Source organism: Gymnoscopelus microlampas (assembly GCF_963454915.1).
Source record: "Gymnoscopelus microlampas genome assembly, contig: SCAFFOLD_340, whole genome shotgun sequence".
NCBI lineage: Eukaryota > Metazoa > Chordata > Actinopteri > Myctophiformes > Myctophidae > Gymnoscopelus > Gymnoscopelus microlampas.
The window spans coordinates 1-19,543 of NW_028155802.1; the positions used below are offsets into that span (position 1 = coordinate 1).

A 19,543-nucleotide genomic window follows, 5' to 3' on the forward strand; every position below is an offset into this window, starting at 1 on the left:
AGAGCATCAGACTCTCCTCCGATCCTGCTACCGCGGAGACCAGATGGAGGTGGAACAAATGTAAGAGCAGACAGAGAGACGAGATTTATTCATCTAGATAAAAAAAAGATTGACGATTTAATGTAGTGATGTGACTTCTAAACCTTTAAACAAACAATTAGTCTTGCGTTGCCAGACTGCCAGTCTGAACTTCTAAATGTAAGGTAGTTGTTTAGATTTGCGGCCACTAACTAACAGCCACTAACAAACATACATACTCCTGTTGCATTGGAAATCAGTCACGTCACCGTCCCAATATGAAGGACCACCCTGAAGACTTTGGATTGGTTCTGCAATGTACTTGTGTTATTTTTAACTCTTCTAATTGTTTGTCCAGTCCAACCAGTTTTAACAACTAGAGAGTGTCCTCAGACTCTGGTTGAGTAAAGCTTTTAGAGACTGACTTGTGAGTCAAAACTAAATTGTAAAAATAAATCTCTAGACATTTTAAATGCGAAGAGAAAAAAAAGTCTCTCAGGTGATAATGTGGGCCTTTAAAACTGGTTGGTTTACTCCAACAGCACTGGACCAATGCAAAATCATTTACGATTTAAACATTGACGTTACGTGATGCTAGTGTTGTGCAATCAGTTCAAGCCAGGCCACTTCACAGCAAACATCAATATGGGCTTTCACTTTGACAAAGTTTGACAAACTCAGCAAGAAAGCTTGACCAACTGATTTTCAAAATTGATCGCCATGAATGTGCTGATTGAATGTGCTGCTGACTCTACTGTGGAAGATGAAGGCTTCACAAAACGTGTGGCTTATGCTGAACCAGGATATGTGAGGCCGAGTCAAAAGACGGTAGTTGACCAAGCTGCATTGTGAATACAGTGAATAAATATAGTTTCACTCATTCTCCACTGAATTAATGTGGATACAGATCCATATTCTCATGGGGGTTAAAGATACCCCCATGTGTTTTTTCATCAGCGTCACAATCCTCAGTCATTGTCAAGAGGTGGTCAACTTTTTTAGCGGCCAAAAAGACAAATGTTGCACTGCATTAAACATTACGGTTTGTTTATTTGGCAGTTTACAAAACTGAAATATTTAAATATTTACAAAAAAGAGACACATAAATGCTACATGTGATTAATCAAAAACAGCTATGATTTAAACAGTTTAAACAGAACATTACAGTACATTAAGGTAGAGCTACGTTTGTGTTACGTAAGTTACAAAGATGCTAAATGCATGGATGAAAAACACTGGCGGTATACTTTATTCTAAATTCAAACAAATATTATATAAGCACAGAAACTCCGAGACGGTGTTAATGGTGTCCCCAGGTATTCTACTACACGTATGTTATTGACATCTCCAAGGTGTTAATAGTTTCCCCAGGTATTGTATGTTATTGACATCACATATTAGAAGATCCTATCTCGCTTTTATAGTTTTAGTTATCTATAAATCGAGTGAGATGGAAAGAATCATTTATACAAATGCATGGTTTACTGTATATGCACTCCAATATTAGGTGTAGCAGGTGCCTGGCAAACACCATGGGCATTGTTGACAAATGCCCATGTGTGACTCTAAGCAGGCTCAGGAGACAGTCCCGCCCCTGCACACACACACACCCTCGCACCCTGGTGTTGATTGTGTAACACTCCACTTCTCCAGGTTGGCCTGGTTGTGTTGCCACGACTAGCGCTCTGTCCTAGTTACCATGAATGAGTGAGTGCAAAATGCCACCGAATCAGCAGGAAAATATTCCAGGAAGTCCCACAACACACATGATGAAACGTGGTTATGAACGCACGGGCACACGCGTGCCGTGCACACTCAAACCTAAACACACTGCCTGGCCCTGTTCCACAGAGCCCCCTCTCATTCATACTTGTCAGATTCATGATGGTGTCAGCAGTGAGAATGCTTACCAAGGGCTTTTTTCCCAGGCCTGGTTCGGAGCCATATCTGTGGGTAAATCACTCTGTCATGCCAGGCACATATGGGCCACCAGCTAAATTACCAGGAGGAATGGTTGGTGCCGCAACTATCTGGGTTAATGGCACTGGTGCCGTGGATTTTCTATGCAGTACCAGTACTTCTTTTGACTGCGGGAGCTGAAGTGTAAGCCGTCAGATATGGAACTTCAAGATCCCAGACAGGGAACGTTGGAGTACTGATGATGTTGACATTTGTTGCTATGGTGATGTGTACAGTGTACCATGATAAACACAGGTCATACGCCAATAGAGTTTTGATTGAAGGAATAGAGGATGGTCAAGATTGACTCAGAAATCGGGACTGACATAAACAAACAGTCTTTGTAGATTGGTCTTTTGTGGAACCATTAGGAAAAGTACGCTCCCCGGAACGCAGATCTCCACCAGGTGAGGTTGTCTTCCCAGGGCTGTGTTAGTCATGGAGTGCAGCTGTCAGGGCACGAGGAATCTGCTGGGGAATTAGAGTTATACCAGTTTATTTGTGTTTCCGGCCCCCTGTATGGGCAGAAGTGAAAACGGTGTTCTGAACACTCAAACTGAACACGAACAACAAACAGTGACATTTGCAGCTTTTGTCTCTGTGTTGTTTAGAGGCCCCTCAATGTGTGAATCTAATTGGAGACAGATCGCAAAACAGGGGCCACTATCGTCAAAATGTGATTGTTCAACCTATGGTTCAAGAGTTATAGGCCAACAGTGAAGTGTCAGTTATAGTGCCACCATGAGGCTGTGTGTGCGTGCAAAGTAGCGCTGCATGATATTAGGAAAGCATTCAATATGCTTTCATGTTATGAAAATTAGTCTGTGTGTGTGTACGTGTGTGTGCGTCGCTCATGCGCTTGCGTGTGTGCATCCGCGCATGTGCTTAAAATCAAGGCCAAGAGCATTCAACGTCACAACAAATGGCAGCAAGCTAGTGTCCTCCTGTCCTGTCCTCCCTTCTCTCACTGAATCGCATTCATGAATACGATGAGGTAATAAAATGGGCATAATGAATAACTTGGCCTATTCAAGTTATATGACAATAAAACAATGTTACAGTGCAGATTAATTTATTCCCCCAGTCATTTAAACAATCACCGATGGCAAGATGCAGCCTGTGCTGTGGACAAAAAACATAGAAGTCTAATGAAAAAGGATTCTGTGTTGTAATCTGGTATCTTCGGTCCAATTTGTCTCATACTCTGAGACTCACAAAGCCCTCCCAGCTCACTGTATTCAGAGGCATCATGTCCAAATAATGTGCCATGGGGCTGTCATTATGAAATTTGACATGACGATTAATTGAACACTGGAACATATGAATAAAGATTACATTTCTGTTTGGCTTTTAGGTTTTGAAGTTGCACAGGGCATATATGATAAATAACCTAAATGTACAAAGAAATGACTGACATTTAATAACTTATATACTTATATACTATAAAAAACCTGAATAGTGGAAATAGCCGATCTACAAGCTCATCGCGACGCGTTTTGAGCTTGTAGATCTGCTATTTCCACATTTCTTTTTATGTTTGAAAGGATATGAAATTTTTTCAACATGGACACGATTTATAATGATTATATGGAAAATAATTGCGATCATCTCAGATAATTGCGATTATGTAGTAATTGGGCCTAATGGGCAATGGCCAAACCATAATGAATGGACATCTGTTGGATTGCTATGCTGCTAGTTGTCTTACGTTTTTTTAACTCTTCGATTAGTTCTCTGGTTGTGTTGTGGTATCTCAGTGGTGTTTGTAACACGTCATCTCTCTTGTATCCAAGTGACAGTTTATTTTAGGTATGTGACATTTTAGGTACTTCTTGTTTTCCTCCAGCCTCATCAGCCATTAGGACGCACACACGCTGTTTTGTTATGATCTATCGGCGTCATCCTCCTCCCCTCCCGCCCTCACAAGCTCTCTCAGCTACTGCCACTCGTGGTCATTTAAAGCAACAGGCTCCAACTTGACTGGCCAAACGTATGGATATGCAGAGTGTGAATGCGTTGGCACACACTACCAATTACCGCAGTTCAAGCCGCCTTTGTCGCTACGTATATCGTGCATGGTGATATAAATAAATCAAATAAAAAAAGTGCAGATATTGCATGTCATTATTGGTGAAAACTGTCAAAAATAGCTTGTAGAGGCAAGGCAAGGTTATTTGCATAGCACATTTCAACATCAAGGCAATTCAAAGTGATTAACAAAAAATATTAAGCAAGACATCAAGACACAAAGCTTAATGAACATTATGAAAGGACATTTGAAAACAAAACAAGACAATGAAATGGAAAAGTAGAAATAAAACTGAAAAGTAAGAGTAAAATTACAGTGCGGAAGAATGATTGAAAAAAGAAAAGAAAAGAGAAAGAAAAAAAAATCAGTCTTTATTTAACTCTGAAAGTGTAGAAATTGACCCAAATTGCAGGTCTAATTGGGTCAATTTTCAGTTGAAAGTGAATTGACAAGTAGGAGATTAAAGCAATAAGCCACGAGAGGCCATGGTTTTCCATGGATTTTAGAACAGCTAAGAGGCGTAGTCAGGCATGATGCGGGGTGGAGTGCCTCAGAATTCTTAGCTTAGTTCTAAAATCATGGTAAACCATGGCCTCTTGAGGCTTATTACTTTTCTAAAATGGTTACCAAAAATGACACCATGCTAATCATAGACGTATCCTAACTAGGAAAAAAACATTCTAATAACAGTTTCACTAAAACAAAAAACTTCTACAAGAAAGTAGTCCTCGTGACTACCTGTATAAACAATGAAGTTGCTAACCCCAAGCCTAACCCTAAACTGAGGGAACATAGGCATGACCCCACAGCACAGATGCCTGGAAGAAACGCATGCAACGGTGCGCATCTTGGTACCTACAGTACCTTGTTTTAAAGTGATTTGTAAAACCTTGCACATAACCGGATGAAAAGGAGCACTCCTCCTACCTTGCCATAGGAAAAGCAAAACCTCAGAACGGTAATCCATGGAACGGTTCAGTGAATATTGTAAACAAGATGTTGGTGCAGTGAGTGATATTGATACATGTGGTCCGGGTGTGGGTGTTTATTGAGTGTTTCATGGGAGTCAGCCAATCTTAATCAGGGACTAAAACTTATCAGTTTTAGAAGGAACATTAAACTAGTGCACACAAGAGCAATCGGACAAGGAAATGCAGCAAGGTGTGTTGTGACTGCTTGTGTCCAAGTGTTGATGTTCCTCCATCGTCCCAGGGGGCAGTGAACAACCACAATGTCCTCGTGATTAATGAGTCCAGCAGGGGAAATCTCTCAGTCTCCTTCTTCCCTTTTTCTAACCCTCTCTGTGTCTCTCCTTCCATCTCCATCTCTCTCTCTCTCTCTCTGTGTGACATTGTTATTTCATATGAGGCGGTACATCACATTACCTCAACAGCACATTTACCAGCGCAGGCAAACGCATACAATGACTCCGTAACATAAAGGTCACAGCCATCGTAATGATGATTGGAGTCAATGTTGTGCATGTGACCTACATCGTCCCAAAGGCTTTTCTCCTCAATAATCAAGGCAGGCAAAGCACCCGTGTCCAAGAATACTACAATAGGAGATACAATGATTTTATCCTGCCTCTTACATGGCCAATTAACTGCTTAAACGATGTATACTTCATTGACCGGGGTCTCCCAGGGGTGTACACTATACTTGGCCCCTTATCTTTTTCCATCCACACCAAATCTCTTCGCAAAAATAGCCGAACCACAAAAGCTCACAACACGTGGCAACGTGACATTTTCACCGAATGTTAGCCTATTTTTGCTCAGTTTTCACCTGCCCACGATACAACTTTATTGTCAGCTTTCACCGAAATTTGCTTTGTGTCCATGACGTCACCGTTCAAGATACAGGCAGGACATACACAATGTATCCGTCCGATAGGGACGCTAGGGTTCATCATGGTTAAAGCAGTGAATGAAAGAAAACTATATTTCTCGTGTGTGTGTGTATTTCAATGTGTGTCTGAGCCTCTTTGTGTCATTGAAGTCCTCTTCAGAGCCACTGATAGGCTGTCATCTCAGTGACTATAGTCGCCTTACTCAGATGACATACTGCTGTGTGAGTTGAGTGTGTATTATCTGAAGCAAGGTTGGTTGAACCAGAGGGCGTCTGTGTGCGTCCGTGCATGCGTGTGTGCGTGTGCATACACATCCGTGTGTGTGTGTGTGTGTGTGTGTGTACGTAGCGGAAGCAGGAATCGTGTGCTTTTACGTTGACTCAGCAAATCCAAATCCATCCAACAGATGATTGTCGATTATTTTGGTTTGGTCTGGTTTGCTGTATGACTCAGCCCCTGTCTGGGGGGAGGATGGATGTAGATATCACTTCTCACCCTTGCGTAACCTCTCAAAACCCTCAGGCATTTCAGCTCCTTCATCCGTCCCCTCCTTCTTATCCGTCCCCATCGAGCCCTCTCTATCTCCATCCCTCCATCCACCCTGCCCCCCTCTTGTCACTGTGCTATCTGCCCTTCCTGTCACCGTGCGTCCCCTTACACTCACCCAGACGGGGTGCCAGCCTGAGAGGGAGACAGACAGATGGAAAGAGAGAGACAAAGGCTGATGTGTGGGAAACCCGGAGGGGGGTGTTTTACAGTAGAACTGGGAGGATGCGGGTGTGCAGGGACTGGGATGGGATACAGACTTGGAGAAGAAGGGAAACCTCTTGATAAGTGATTCTCAAAATGATGTGCTGTGAGACAAGTCCAGGTGTGCATTATTGTTATTATTATATTCCCACGAGTCTCGTCGGTCCATTTGAAATGGATGGACCCGTGAGGACCCGACAACCAGATTTGTATTATTATTGTCTCCGCCAGGCCGAAAGGCATGGCGAGAGAGTATGTTTTACCCTCCGTCCGTCCGTCCGTCCGTCCGTCCGTCCGTCCGTGTGTCCGTGTGTCCGTGTGTGTGTCCGTCCTTCTGTCTGCGACCAGCTAATCTCCGCCACCGTTGGCCTGGTCGCTGTGAAACTGCACACACACACTCCCTCGATGCCACAGCAGAACCTCTGCCCCAAATTTTTCACATGGGCCTGTTATAGCACCACCAGGAGGCCGATTTGTGCAAAATATTTTTTTTGACATTACTCCTACAGATTTTATCCAAACGTCATGCAAATCGGTACAAAGTATCTCTGTAGTCATGTGATCAACACGGATCTGTCCGATTTCCCATATTCCATCCTCATTGGCTAAGGTTCGCTTCCAAAATTTGCAGGATTGCTCCGTTTTGAACAAAATGCCTGAAATCATGAACGCAGCTTGCGATTTCCGTGAAATTTCACAAACACATTCCCACTAGGCCAAGGAAGAAATGCCACCCTTTTTCACATTGGCCTGTTATAGCGCCACCAGCAGGTCTAATTTAACAAAACACATTATTGGAACAAAAGCCTCAAATCATGAATGCAGTGTCCGATTGCCGTGAACGACCTAAGAATAAATGGCACCCTTTTCACATTGGCCTATTATAGCGCCACCAGGAGGCCGCAATAACGTACCTGACCTGGCGGCGACCTGTGCTCCTAGGAGCACTTTTTCTAGTTATAGCTCTTCCACCTTCTGTGTTAAAATTAGACTTATGTGTTGTAATTATGCTCCAAATTCCATATTGTCTGTTCTCACACATTGAATGAGCCACGTTTAACGTTAACAGTTGATTGAAACTCAGTCAATCTCAAGCACACTGCACTGCTGAACACCAGGCTTTTTAGCGAGGTGAAACGTAAACAAAAGCCAATGGGAAAATGCAAGTTGGAGCGTCTCAAATCTTTGCTTCTGCGGGTCCCTGGAACATTTTTTTTTTTCCCGTGGCCAAATAAATATCATTTTGGGGGTCCTTGAAATGAAAAAGTTTGAGAACCACTGCTTTAGGAGAGCAGAGGATTGGACGGTGACAGTTGTGGTCAAAGCCAAAGGACACCAGAGAGGGGAGGAGATGTAGCGAGAGTGAGCAGATGTGGGAGTGCGGAGCATGGAGAGAGGGATGATATGATGCTCTAATGAAATAGAGGGGTCTTATTTCTCTAATTACTGTGCTGCTTTGCTTGAAACGTCAAAGATGAGTGTGCGCACGTGTAGGAGTGCCTGTGGGGTTTTTGCGCATGTATGGAAATAGGTCTCTGGTGGCGGTTTCTTCCATTATGGCCAGTTCAAATAATTGGGAAGGAACAATCTCACTGGGGTAATTGGATGGTAAAAGACTCCCATTTTGAAGCAAGTCCAGGGTTTTATTTATATACTGTAGCCATATAAAATCCCTGCCCATTCCTCTATGCTCTCCAGTCCAGTCAGGATCCATAGTTCACTTTAACAAGTTCACTCAGAGTAGCGATAAAACACAGACACTCTGCCTATAAACAGTTACTTGGGCTGTAAATGTTGGTGGAGAGGAAAGATGATGATGACAACAACAACAACAACAGAACTAGTTCAACAACTACTGTCCGTCTCCAACAATAATGGCAATGATCTACCATTGAATTCTAGATCTTAATTTACTTATCTGACATCCACCCCGTCTCTCTCTCTCCCTCTGTCCCCTTTCCTCTTGTCTGCTGTACCTGGTCCAGATGTCCTCCTATCCCTGGCTTCCTGGACGACTATGCGTTTGTGGTGAGCGGCCTGCTGGACCTGTACGAGGCCACGCTGCAGACGGAGTGGCTGCAGTGGGCAGAGGAGCTGCAGCTCAGGCAGGACCTCCTGCTTTGGGACGTCCAGGGTGGAGGATACTACTGCACCGACCCCAACGACACCACCATACTGCTGCAGCTGAAAGAGGGTGAGACGTGCAAGGATGGGAGAGATGATATAAGGGAATGGTTGGAGGGAAGGATGGATAGTTGATAGATGGGTAGTTGGAAGAAAGAATGTATGGATAGATGGAGGAAGGATGCACAGCGAGATGGAGGGAGTGATAGATGGAAGGTTGAGGTGATGATGGCGGGTGGGACCGGTGATGAATGAATGGACAGGTAGAGGGCACCGATGGATGCACAAGGGAAGGAATGATCAATGGAGGGTGGATGGTACGCATAGATGGACAGGTAGAGGTTGGGATGAATGGACAGATGAACAGTTGGATGGATGCACGGACGGACGGACGGACGGACGAGAGGAGGGACGGATGGAAATGAGAAAGGGAGGCTGAGGGAGAGATAGTTTGATGGTGTGAGGGGCTCAGTGATAGAAGGGACAGGTGGAGAGAGGGACTGAGAGATGGATGGTAGATAGATGAAGGCAGGGTGGATGGATAGGAGGAACCCACTGATAACACTGTAGGACTCAAACTGAGTGAAAGATGGACAGATGGGGGAAAAAGGAATGGGTGGATGGATAGATAGTTGGAGAGGATAATGGACTGAGGCTGCAATTATTTCCACCATACTGCTATTCTGGACCCAGACAGATTGAGGGAGGGAGGATATTGTATATAGATAGATGTGTAGATGAACAAATACGTCTAAAGCCTAGTTCAGACCAAAGATTTGCGGTGAGACGAAACCTGTGCTGTGAGATTGTAGAGCTATTTTCAGCGTGCAACACCATCGTACAAGTACAACAGAGAATAAATTAAGCGGAGAAGAATCGTGGCCGTCTGAAATACCTGTAAGTTGCACTGATGCACTGATCTCCAACATCGGCAACTCGAAGGAAGGCAAGTTCTTCTCAGCGCTTAGCTTTGATCCGACGGCTAAGTTTTGGCCTTCAGATCCTGTCAGCTGTGTTATCTGTTCCTGCGTGTCTGTCCTTCTGCTTCTAGATTCTCACATTTCTATATACCATGCTGAATAATTCAACTTGTGAACTCATCTGATATGGATTTTTCAAGGCCGATCGATTCCAATATTTTGTTGAACAGGATGGACAATAGGACAATATCGATATTTTTTTTCCTCTCTCGCAGGGAAAAATGACAATTACACCTTGTAATTGTGCTCAAAATAATATGTATACATCAACATCATACACATACATGATTAATATGCATTTCAACATACATAAAACTTGAGTCATGACTTCCAAAACTCTGGGGGTAGCAAGCGGTCCAGATCATGTAAATTGGGGTGGTTGTGGGCAGCGGTAAGGCTGTGTGTCCACCAAAGCATTTTCCCCATGCTGAAAACACCAGGCGCTCTTCTGAATAAGCCCATCTGGGAGCGCTTGAGGGCGCTTTGGAGGCACAGCCATTTTCCAGCTGAGACACTTTGGTTGTCAGGCAAACCAAACCAACCGTGTCGGCACAAGGAAGAGTACTTGAAGGCAAGACTCGCAGGGATAGAGGATGGACCCACCGGTCTATGTAGGAATGTGGGTACATAAGATTTAGTTTGGTCTCAAATCTCGGTGAGTAGTGTCATCGTTACTTGTACATTTAGGAAGTGACACTTTTGATATTTTGGTGTTTTGTGTCCCACCCCTCCTCTATTGGATGGCTGGGTAAAAAAAAATGACAGTGATGAGGCAGCACTCTACCCAAAGTCAAACACTTATCAACTCTAGGCGACCTGATTAAAAAGCGTGCATGGCACAGTGCAGAATAGATGCTCAGCACCTCATCACGCTGCTGCTGTTTGTAACATACTGTAAATACACAAAGCTCAATACACTCAGGAAAATAAAACGTTTTTAGGTGGACACTCACACAGCCTAAGTAGCATAGGGAGTGCCAGCAGCATACTGAACATTAGGAGAGCACACACAACATAAGCCATAACTGCATCCTTTGCTACCAATACTTACTTTTACCAATCTAGTCCAAAATGCAAATATATAATACAATAATAGTTAAAGTGTTTAAAATCTAAAATGTCACAGACGCATTCCCGTTTTTTTTTTTTTTTTTAAACTTTGTTTATTGGGTTTTTCCATAGCAGTTTTCAGCATTAAATGCATATAGCAGGATACAGAAAAGCTTTTTAAAGCAACCAATAAAATAAAAAAGCTCAATACGGATTCCATTATCACGCATTCCCGGTTTTAAGGGGTTAAGATAGTGAGCGCATAGTGGTGGGATGACATGCAGCACAGGTCCTGATCAACACAGATCCTGGATCAGGTGTTGAATGGAGTGGGATGACAGGTCCTCAGCAGTGGCGCTGGTCTTAGTCATGTGGCAGCCCAGTGGTTCCAGTAACCGACGGATGCTGGCAGCTCAGAGAAGCTGACACCAGGTTTACACATTGACACAAACCTTTGATCTTTGACAGTCTGACTGGGACTCGATTCTCTCCGTCTATCTGTCAGTCTGTCTGTCTGTCTTTGTCGTTTTTCCATACAGTATTTCTGTCTGTGTTTCTCAGCCTTAAGTCCTAAGTCCTTTTTTTTTATCTGTGATACAGTTTTGGAAAGGTTTAGTGCTATCAGTTGCAAATTCTAAATGTCAGGAATCCTGCCGTTTGATCAGAGCATCAATAATAAAGTCAAGTCTTAATCTTAATCTAAAGTGGTAGTGGCTAATATACTGTAGATATGGTAGAAGTAGGAAGGACACACACATGACAGGAGTGAGATAAAACCAGGGAATCAGGGAAATAATAGCTTATAGTGACTCTTGTTGTGGGCCGTTGACAGACTAGAGTTGATGTGCGCGTGCATGAGCGGTGTATGCGTTTGTGTTCGGCGGTGTGCATGTTGAGGTGCGCACAGGTCTGTGCGTGTGTTTTATGGAATCTGACATGTGAAGGGTTTCTCATCTGGTGCCATTATGGTGGTGACACCGCGCAGGGTTGAGGCCCATTAGCCTATTAAAACCGGGAAAGCATCTGTGTCGTTTTCGATTTTTTTCAAGCTCGCGCTATGAGCTTGTAGATCTGCTATTTTTGGGGGAAAAAATAACATTTGTACAAATCTTTGAATATATATATATATATATTTTTAAGCGAACTTTTTTTACTTAAATCTTTGCTTCTGTTCTGGGGGTCCCTGGAACAAAATATTTTGAGATGGGGGGGGTCGGCGGCCAAATACATAAAGTTTTGGGGTCCTTTACGTGAAAAAGTTTGAGAACTACTGATATACTGTAGCAACATAAGTTTTTCAGAAAACTGTAGGATTTAGAAGACATTTGTAGCCTCAGGTCTTAATGGGTTAGTGGCGCTACATGTGCCGCAGTGTGGACGTGTGTTCTGTCACCGGAAGACGGATTACCCCACCGCACACTGTCACTCTCCATTTTACAGCCCTGTCAGTCTTGCGTGTGTGTATGCTTGTGCGAGAGTGTTTGTGTTTGTGCGGGTCTGCACAGTAAAATCCTCAGTGTGTAGAAATAAAGATCCATTGGGGTCCATTTGAGTTACAAATGGATAAATGAACACTGAGAATTTTACTTTGTAGTTTATTCTGCCACAACGTGTAGTTTATTCTGCCACAACGTACGCACGCGCGTGTGTCTGTGTGTGTGTGTGTCTGTGTGTCTGTGTGTGGGTGTGGGTGTGAGTGTGGGTGTGGGTGTGGGTGGCTGTGTGTGCGTGTGTGCACGCACATGCTCGCACTGTACTTCTGTGTTGGTCAGTGAGAGTCTTGTAATGGAGTCATCCACATGAGTATGAGTGTACTGTACATTGGGCTTTCTGGCCATGGGAAGTGAAGAGACAGTACGAAAACAAATTATTTCCAAAGATGTGCATGTATGGATGTGGGTTTTGGATTGTGAGGAGATCAATGATATAGTGTCGCAAGAAATACCCTATGTCTCGAACGTACATTCCGTACACAAGATGATGTGAAAAGGCGCGTTTAAAGTCATTGTTTCATGACGTTAACATTAGAGAAATACTCAGAAGTCATGGGTTATTTATGTCTTGCCATACTATGTTATTCATTTCTGCACATTTAGAACAATGGGATTTAGGTTGGAAAATCTGCGAAATTTCTCTTTAATGTGTGTTCATCATTCATCCTTCATTATGTATATAGGATGGATATTTAACATAGGATTTAATAGAATAGAAACCGGTTCTGTCTCTCTCTTTCTCTCTCACTCTCACTCTCACTCTCTGTCTTTTTCTTTCCTTTCCTTCTCACACACTCGCACACACACACACACACACACACACACACACACACACACACACACACACACACACACACACACACACACACACACACACACACACACACACACACACGCGCGCACACACAGGTGTCAGGGGATCGCTGAGAAGCAGACATGTACCATGAGGTCATAGGTCATGAGAAGAGCACCTCTGGGCTCTCATTGGACACTGATAGGAGATAAGCGGCCATCACTTAGCGGGGCCGAGTCATGTGGTCATCTGTTAGTCGCATCACGTCTCGCCACACATCATGACTCAGGGTTAGGCAGCCAAAGTCTGTTTGGAACTGAGAAGGGTGATTGGAAGTCAACCCCGTTGCGTTACTTATCATCACGTATCTCATATCCGTCTGGCTACAGGAGACTTACTTCTTGTTAGCTTTCTTGTGAGCTTGACGTCTTTTTTTGTTTGGCAACAGACATTTGATATATTACCAAACAAAAGGTTTACACGCTAAATGTACAGGTTGTGTCTGCTGTGCACCGGTTGAATTTTTACCTGTACTGAACCTCTTTTCTACTTTTCATTCTATACTTTGCCAAAGGAGAGTAGTTTGAATTAACATTTTAATCAGTTAAAAATAATGATTTAAATTGCTCATTGAAATAGTGTGAATCTTTGAACATGCACACACAGGTCCAACTCCGACATAGTTAAGCCTTGGTGTTTACCGGTAATCTTTTTTGTGTGCACGTGACTTGTCATATGTGTATGTGCCCTTTTCAGCATCGTCGGAAAACGAGCTCCCCTCTGTGCACAGCACACTCTTTCATGGAATGTTATTTACAAATGGGTCTTCGGTCTTGTCACAAAGGCTTTGGGCGGGGTGGATGAAATATAGCCAAAAGTGAAGTGCATTTACACAGTGGCAATGAACGTACGTTATGTTGGTGAGCAGTAAAATGCTCAAGGACAACAGATGGTTGTTGACAGTGTCTAGTCACACGTGTTTAGACCCACCGTCTACTGTCATCAATTCCCACGACAGAGGGTCTGAATCACAAGTCAGTATGTCTGGGATTTGCAAGAGAGAATGTCACGTGAGCCTCTGATTCAAGTAACAGAAGTCTGTGCATGGTCACATCATGTACTTCTGTTTTTGTCCTTTCTTTTTGTCTTCACCCAAATGTCTATATACCCAAATGTGTCCCAGACGTTAGATCTAATCGCCTGGCTACTGCAAGACTATACAGTGACTGAGCAGATGGCAATAAAAGCAAAGAGGCGTGCAGTGATGAAATATGATTGCAGTCAAACATATTTTATCACCATACTCGCTGAAATTTAGTGGGATCATCCATGGATTTTCTTTTACGATTCTGCAGGTGATGATTGACTTCACAGGCTGGCCACACGAAGTCTGAGATCCATATAAGAGCCATGACTTCCCAATGTCAGATTTGTATTTAAAAATTCACTCACTTTGGTGCAGGCAAGAACAATGTAAACTTTAAAACAAACTTCAGGCAAAGATTCTTGAGTGCTCCATGACATGTCAGTCAAAAAGTCATGCCTACAGTATTAGGGCCCAGGATGTGCATGCCATTTTTCACTGACTCTTTAGATGATTTTTTACTGTAAAGACATGTGGGCTATTTTGAGTGTGAATAATTATTTTTTCCCCTTATTTTTTGTTGGCATATTTCTGGTTTTAGAATATCACTTAATTCAAAATGGGTCATTTTTCACTTTGTGCTGTCCTCAAAACACCAAGATGTTTTTTTTCCTGAGAACAGAACCTATATTTTGATTGTTTACAAGGGAAGCGCTGTGTTTTTGGAAACATCAGCAGCGTGGCGTAACGCTGGCGTGTTCACATGTGGTGGTTTTATCAGCTAGAAGCGTGAGCTGAAATATTTTCAAGTCGTGCGTTTTTAGCCAAGCGTTTTGGCGTTTTCAGCCGGGAAAAAAAAGACTCAGTGGACAGGAAGTGATTCATTATTGTTAAGGGACACAAACCTGAAAAGGCTAAGGGACAGGAACACGTCTTAATTGAAAGCATTTATGATTACTGTAATTAATCACAATAACTTTTCCAGTTTCCCTTTCCATATGCCTTTGTCTATATGATTCTTGTACGTCTAACAAGGACTAATGATACTGTAATTCTGATATACTGTGTGTGTGTGTCTCCAGATCAAGACGGAGCAGAGCCCAGTGCTAATTCGGTGTCGGCGCTCAACCTGCAGCGCTTGTCCCATTACACAGGAAGGAAGGAGTGGCTCCACAGATCCCAGCAGCTATTGGCTGCGTTCTCCGACCGCCTCACCAAGGTCCCCATCGCGCTGCCCGACATGGTGCGGGGACTCATGGCCCACTACTACACACTTAAACAGGTAAATCTCAGACTTTAAGTCAGAGTTATACTAAGTTACGTGCCAGTGTCGCACCCCGGAAATAACCAACCTACAATTGTTTGTCTATTTCCGGTGCATGACACCGTGAGCAATGAAGTATACTGTATCAAGCCCTTTAGAAGCACTTATAAAGGCGCTCGGGTGGCACACTGGTAAAATTTGCTGCCCACCACCGCTGAGGCCAGGAATTTACTTTGAATCCACCGCGGTGCATCCGGCTTTGGCGATTTGTCTACTCCCTTAAAAGCCTGTGAGGTACTGTAGGGCCGAGTTCTGGCTGATAATCTATGCTAAGCATTGAGTGAACGTTTTGAACAGGCAGACAAACAAGGTCCAACACTCCAAATAAATATGCCCATCAGCATGAGAAGCAGCTCACAACAACCCCCAAAAAATAAGCTGCATCCAATTTTCTGTTGTAACAAATAATGTTGTGGGGATCAATTTCAGACTCCTAGTGTGAATGTATTATGTATATGGAAATGGAAAAAGAACTACCAAGTGTGCACCCTTGGCTGCGCTGCTGAAACAGGGCTTGTGTGTGTTGATGCGGCTCAGGCTTCATCTCACTCCGTTTGGTTTTGGGTTTAAAAATGTCAGGCCTGTTGAGAACTCTACAGTACGTGTAATGTCTTAAAAACATTAAAAATAAAAATAAAAACCAATACAGTTTGTATATACGCCCTCAGCAAATAACTCCAGAGCTCTCTCCACACGTTAGCTCCCTTAATGGGCCTCTGTGCGCACTCATCGGCCGCATCGCGGCGTGGCCCGTTGTACTGATAAAATATTAACGCCCAGAACAAGGTCAAAGCCGTCGTGGCACCAAGAACAGCACAACTCGAAAAGTTTCACCGCTTCTTCGAGTAAAACTTTCCTCCTGCAGGACGAACACACACAAAAAAAAGAACAGCGAGAGACACAGATAACACAGTGAAAACCTCAGTGTTAATATATCCATTTTTAACTCTGAGAGCGTGCAAATGGTACCGAATATGCGAGTTATATGAACACTGAGGATTTTACCGTGTGGAAGAGAGAGGGCATGTGGTGGGAAAGAGAAAGACCTAAATTAGAGAGCGGGGGTGTAGTTTAGAGTTCTGTCCATCATGTGTGACCTGCTGGGGAGGAGTCAGGCGATGGGGGGCTGGCATAACAAGCTTGGGGTTGAGACGAGGTGCACGGAAGCCGGAGAAACACCTGCCTCTCTCATTACTGCTACAAATACGCCACTGACCCCCACGCTCTCCTTACTCTTTTCATTTCATCCCCTTCTCTTTCCTTTTCAACTATACATTCTTTTTTTTTCTGTTTTTACTGTGTATCACTTTCCTGTGTTTCTGGTACTTCTCGTTGAACTTAAAGGGATAGTTCTCTCAAAAAAGTACTTATTTTCTATCGATTACACACCCCATGGAGACTTATGGAGATTTTACATTTTTTGTCGAATTTCTAAAACAATAATTTGATGACTAGCAGACATATACTAATGTCTCCGGTAGTAGACTCAAAGTTGACGCTTTGAGTCTCAAATTATTGGCTTAGGAATGTGACAAAAACAAAAAAATCTCCATGAATTCAAGTCTCCATGGGGTGTGTAATCGATAGAAAAAAAGGCATTTTGGGGGTGAACTATCCGTTTAAGCCCTATTTTCAACAATATTGAAAATAGTTCTAAATGGCCAATCTACAAGCTCACAACGCGTCGCAATGTGAGATTGTAGAGCTGCCATTTTCGCTAAAGAAAATATAAAAACAATACTTTTGAAAATAGGGATGCCAGGTTGAAAATGTAAAGCCTCTTTCCCTTTTATTTTCTTCCTCTCTTTACTTTCTTCTCTTTCTTCTCTGCTTCTCTGCTTCTCTGCTTCTCTGCTTCTCTTCTCTGCAGATTATCATATGTGGTCAAAACAATACTTTTGAAGATGTTTGTGAAAAGAAATAGGGATGCCAGGTTTAAAATGTATAGCCTCTTTCCGTTTTATTTTCTTCCTCTCTTTACTTTCTTCTCTTTCTTCTCTGCTTCTCTGCTTCTCTGCTTCTCTTCTCTGCAGATTATCATATGTGGTCAAAACAATACTTTTGAAGATGTTTGTGAAAAGAAATAGGGATGCCAGGTTGAAAATGTAAAGCCTCTTTCCCTTTTATTTTCTTCCTCTCTTTACTTTCTTCTCTGCAGATTATCATATGTGGTCAGAAGGATGCCCCAGACACCATCAGTCTGCTAGCAACAGTCTCCTCCATCTTTTTACCACATAAGGTATCTGTGTGTGTGTGTGTGTGTGTGTGTGTGTGTGTGTGTGTGTGCGTGTGCGTGCGTGTGCGTGCGTGTGCGTGTGTGTGGTTGTGTGTGTGTGTGTGTACGTGCGTGTGTGTGAGTGCATCACCTTGAGTTCATGAAAATCTCATGTTGTAATACATATTTTAGAATGGACATGCATAGACTCAATTATACATTACTGTTATAATGGGACAACAGGTTCTATAACACACACACACACACACGCACGCACACACACACACACACACACACACACACACACACACGCATACACGCATACATGCATACAGCAGGGCCAGCCAGGGACAGTGCCTGGGGTGTTGGCTGGTGTAAATGTGGTTGTTTAAAGGTCAGCTAGACACCTCTCCTCCTCTCCTCGTCTCCTTACTGTGAAGAGAAAAGAGAAGAGGTTCCCTCCTGTCTCAGTGACACATCTTTTAAACCGTTTTTATTTCATCTCTTGGGAGATTGCAGTGTAATAACTTCCCAGCTCTTTCTAACAGCCCTTGGCTGACCTTAGGGCCTGTTATAACCTCTATAGTTTGACCTGACCTGCATCCCAGCTCTGTTGCCATGCCTTGCCTGGTGGTGGGTATGTGTGAGAGAGAGAGAGAAAGAGAGAGAGACAGACAGACAGATGGGGACACAGAGAGAGAGAGAGAGAGAGAGAGAGAGAGAGAGAGAGAGTCAGCTCTGACACAGACTGCCTGTTACGTATTTGACAGCTGTCAGGGTCGCTCAGACAAACATATTTTTGCTTATGTCAAAGTGGTTAACATTCATATTTCCCACTGTCACGCTTCTCAGGGGGATTAGAGAGGAGCTCAGTGTGGAATTAAAGGAGTTTTCTAGCTGAACTGACAGGATGGTTCTCTTTTGGCATTTCCTAATGCTCCATAATGTTCAAGTCTTATGTCATGAAATCCTTACTAAGGATATAAACTGATCTTACACACACACACACACACACACACACACACACACACACACACACACACACACACACACACACACACACACACACACACACACACACACACACACACACACACACACACTAGTGGATATTCGGATGCTCGTTTCACAGGTTCCAATTTGAACATAAGGACAATACACGGGTGCTTCAGTTTTTATATTTTATTAATTCCTTGTAGGGACAAGACCTCAGTGCAGTGTACATTTGATAATGTATGCAAGAATTATTATATTTTCGGTGAATATCTCACACCAACATTGTTCTTGTGACACAGTTTATAGGTGAACTCTTTAGGCAATGCAAGGCAGTGGCCAGTTTACAGTAGGCTTGTCTCTAAATCACCTTCATCAAGAACAAGATTACCTCACTAGAACAATGTTGGTGTAGCTAAGAGATTCGCTGATTTTCAAAAATGTTCTTTTACCTGCATAGATTGTCAATTACAATGCAACTTTCACGAGTTGGAATTTCTTGGTTTTACACAGGAAATACTTCCTGTTCTGTCAATGTGAGTGGCTCTCGAGACAAGCCTTGATTTGATTTAGTGGCTAATTAATTTGGAAAAAGTATTCAGATGTTCACTCGGAAAATATGCAGAATATCCAAAGCTTGAAAAAAGGTATTTAGAACAGCCCTTACACACTGACAGGCCCGGTGTCTGACAGCGCCTTTCCGGCCAGCGTTGGGTGGGTCAATCACCACTTACGGTAGTCTGTCCTGCCCAGAATCCCCCCCCCCCCGCACATGGTGACAGAGGACGTTCTTGATATGTCAGTTTGAGGTGGTGGGGCTGAAGTTGGCCAAGTGGCTAGACACACACACGCACATGCACATGTGCGAGCGCACACACG

The 19,543-nt window shown here is 43.3% G+C and overlaps 1 protein-coding gene across 1 annotated transcript; it reads left to right on the forward strand.

Annotated features, from left to right (window-relative positions):
• Window positions 1–6: 6 nt before the first annotated feature.
• On the forward strand, window positions 7–17,695 carry LOC311041242 (spermatogenesis-associated protein 20-like; the record flags this gene model as incomplete). The annotated part of the gene is made up of 5 exons (XM_084086143.1): window positions 7–60; window positions 8,594–8,802; window positions 15,215–15,414; window positions 17,327–17,362; window positions 17,615–17,695. Coding segments are annotated over exons 1-5 (543 nt in total), but the record flags the coding sequence as incomplete, so codon positions are not given.
• Window positions 17,696–19,543: the final 1,848 nt, after the last annotated feature.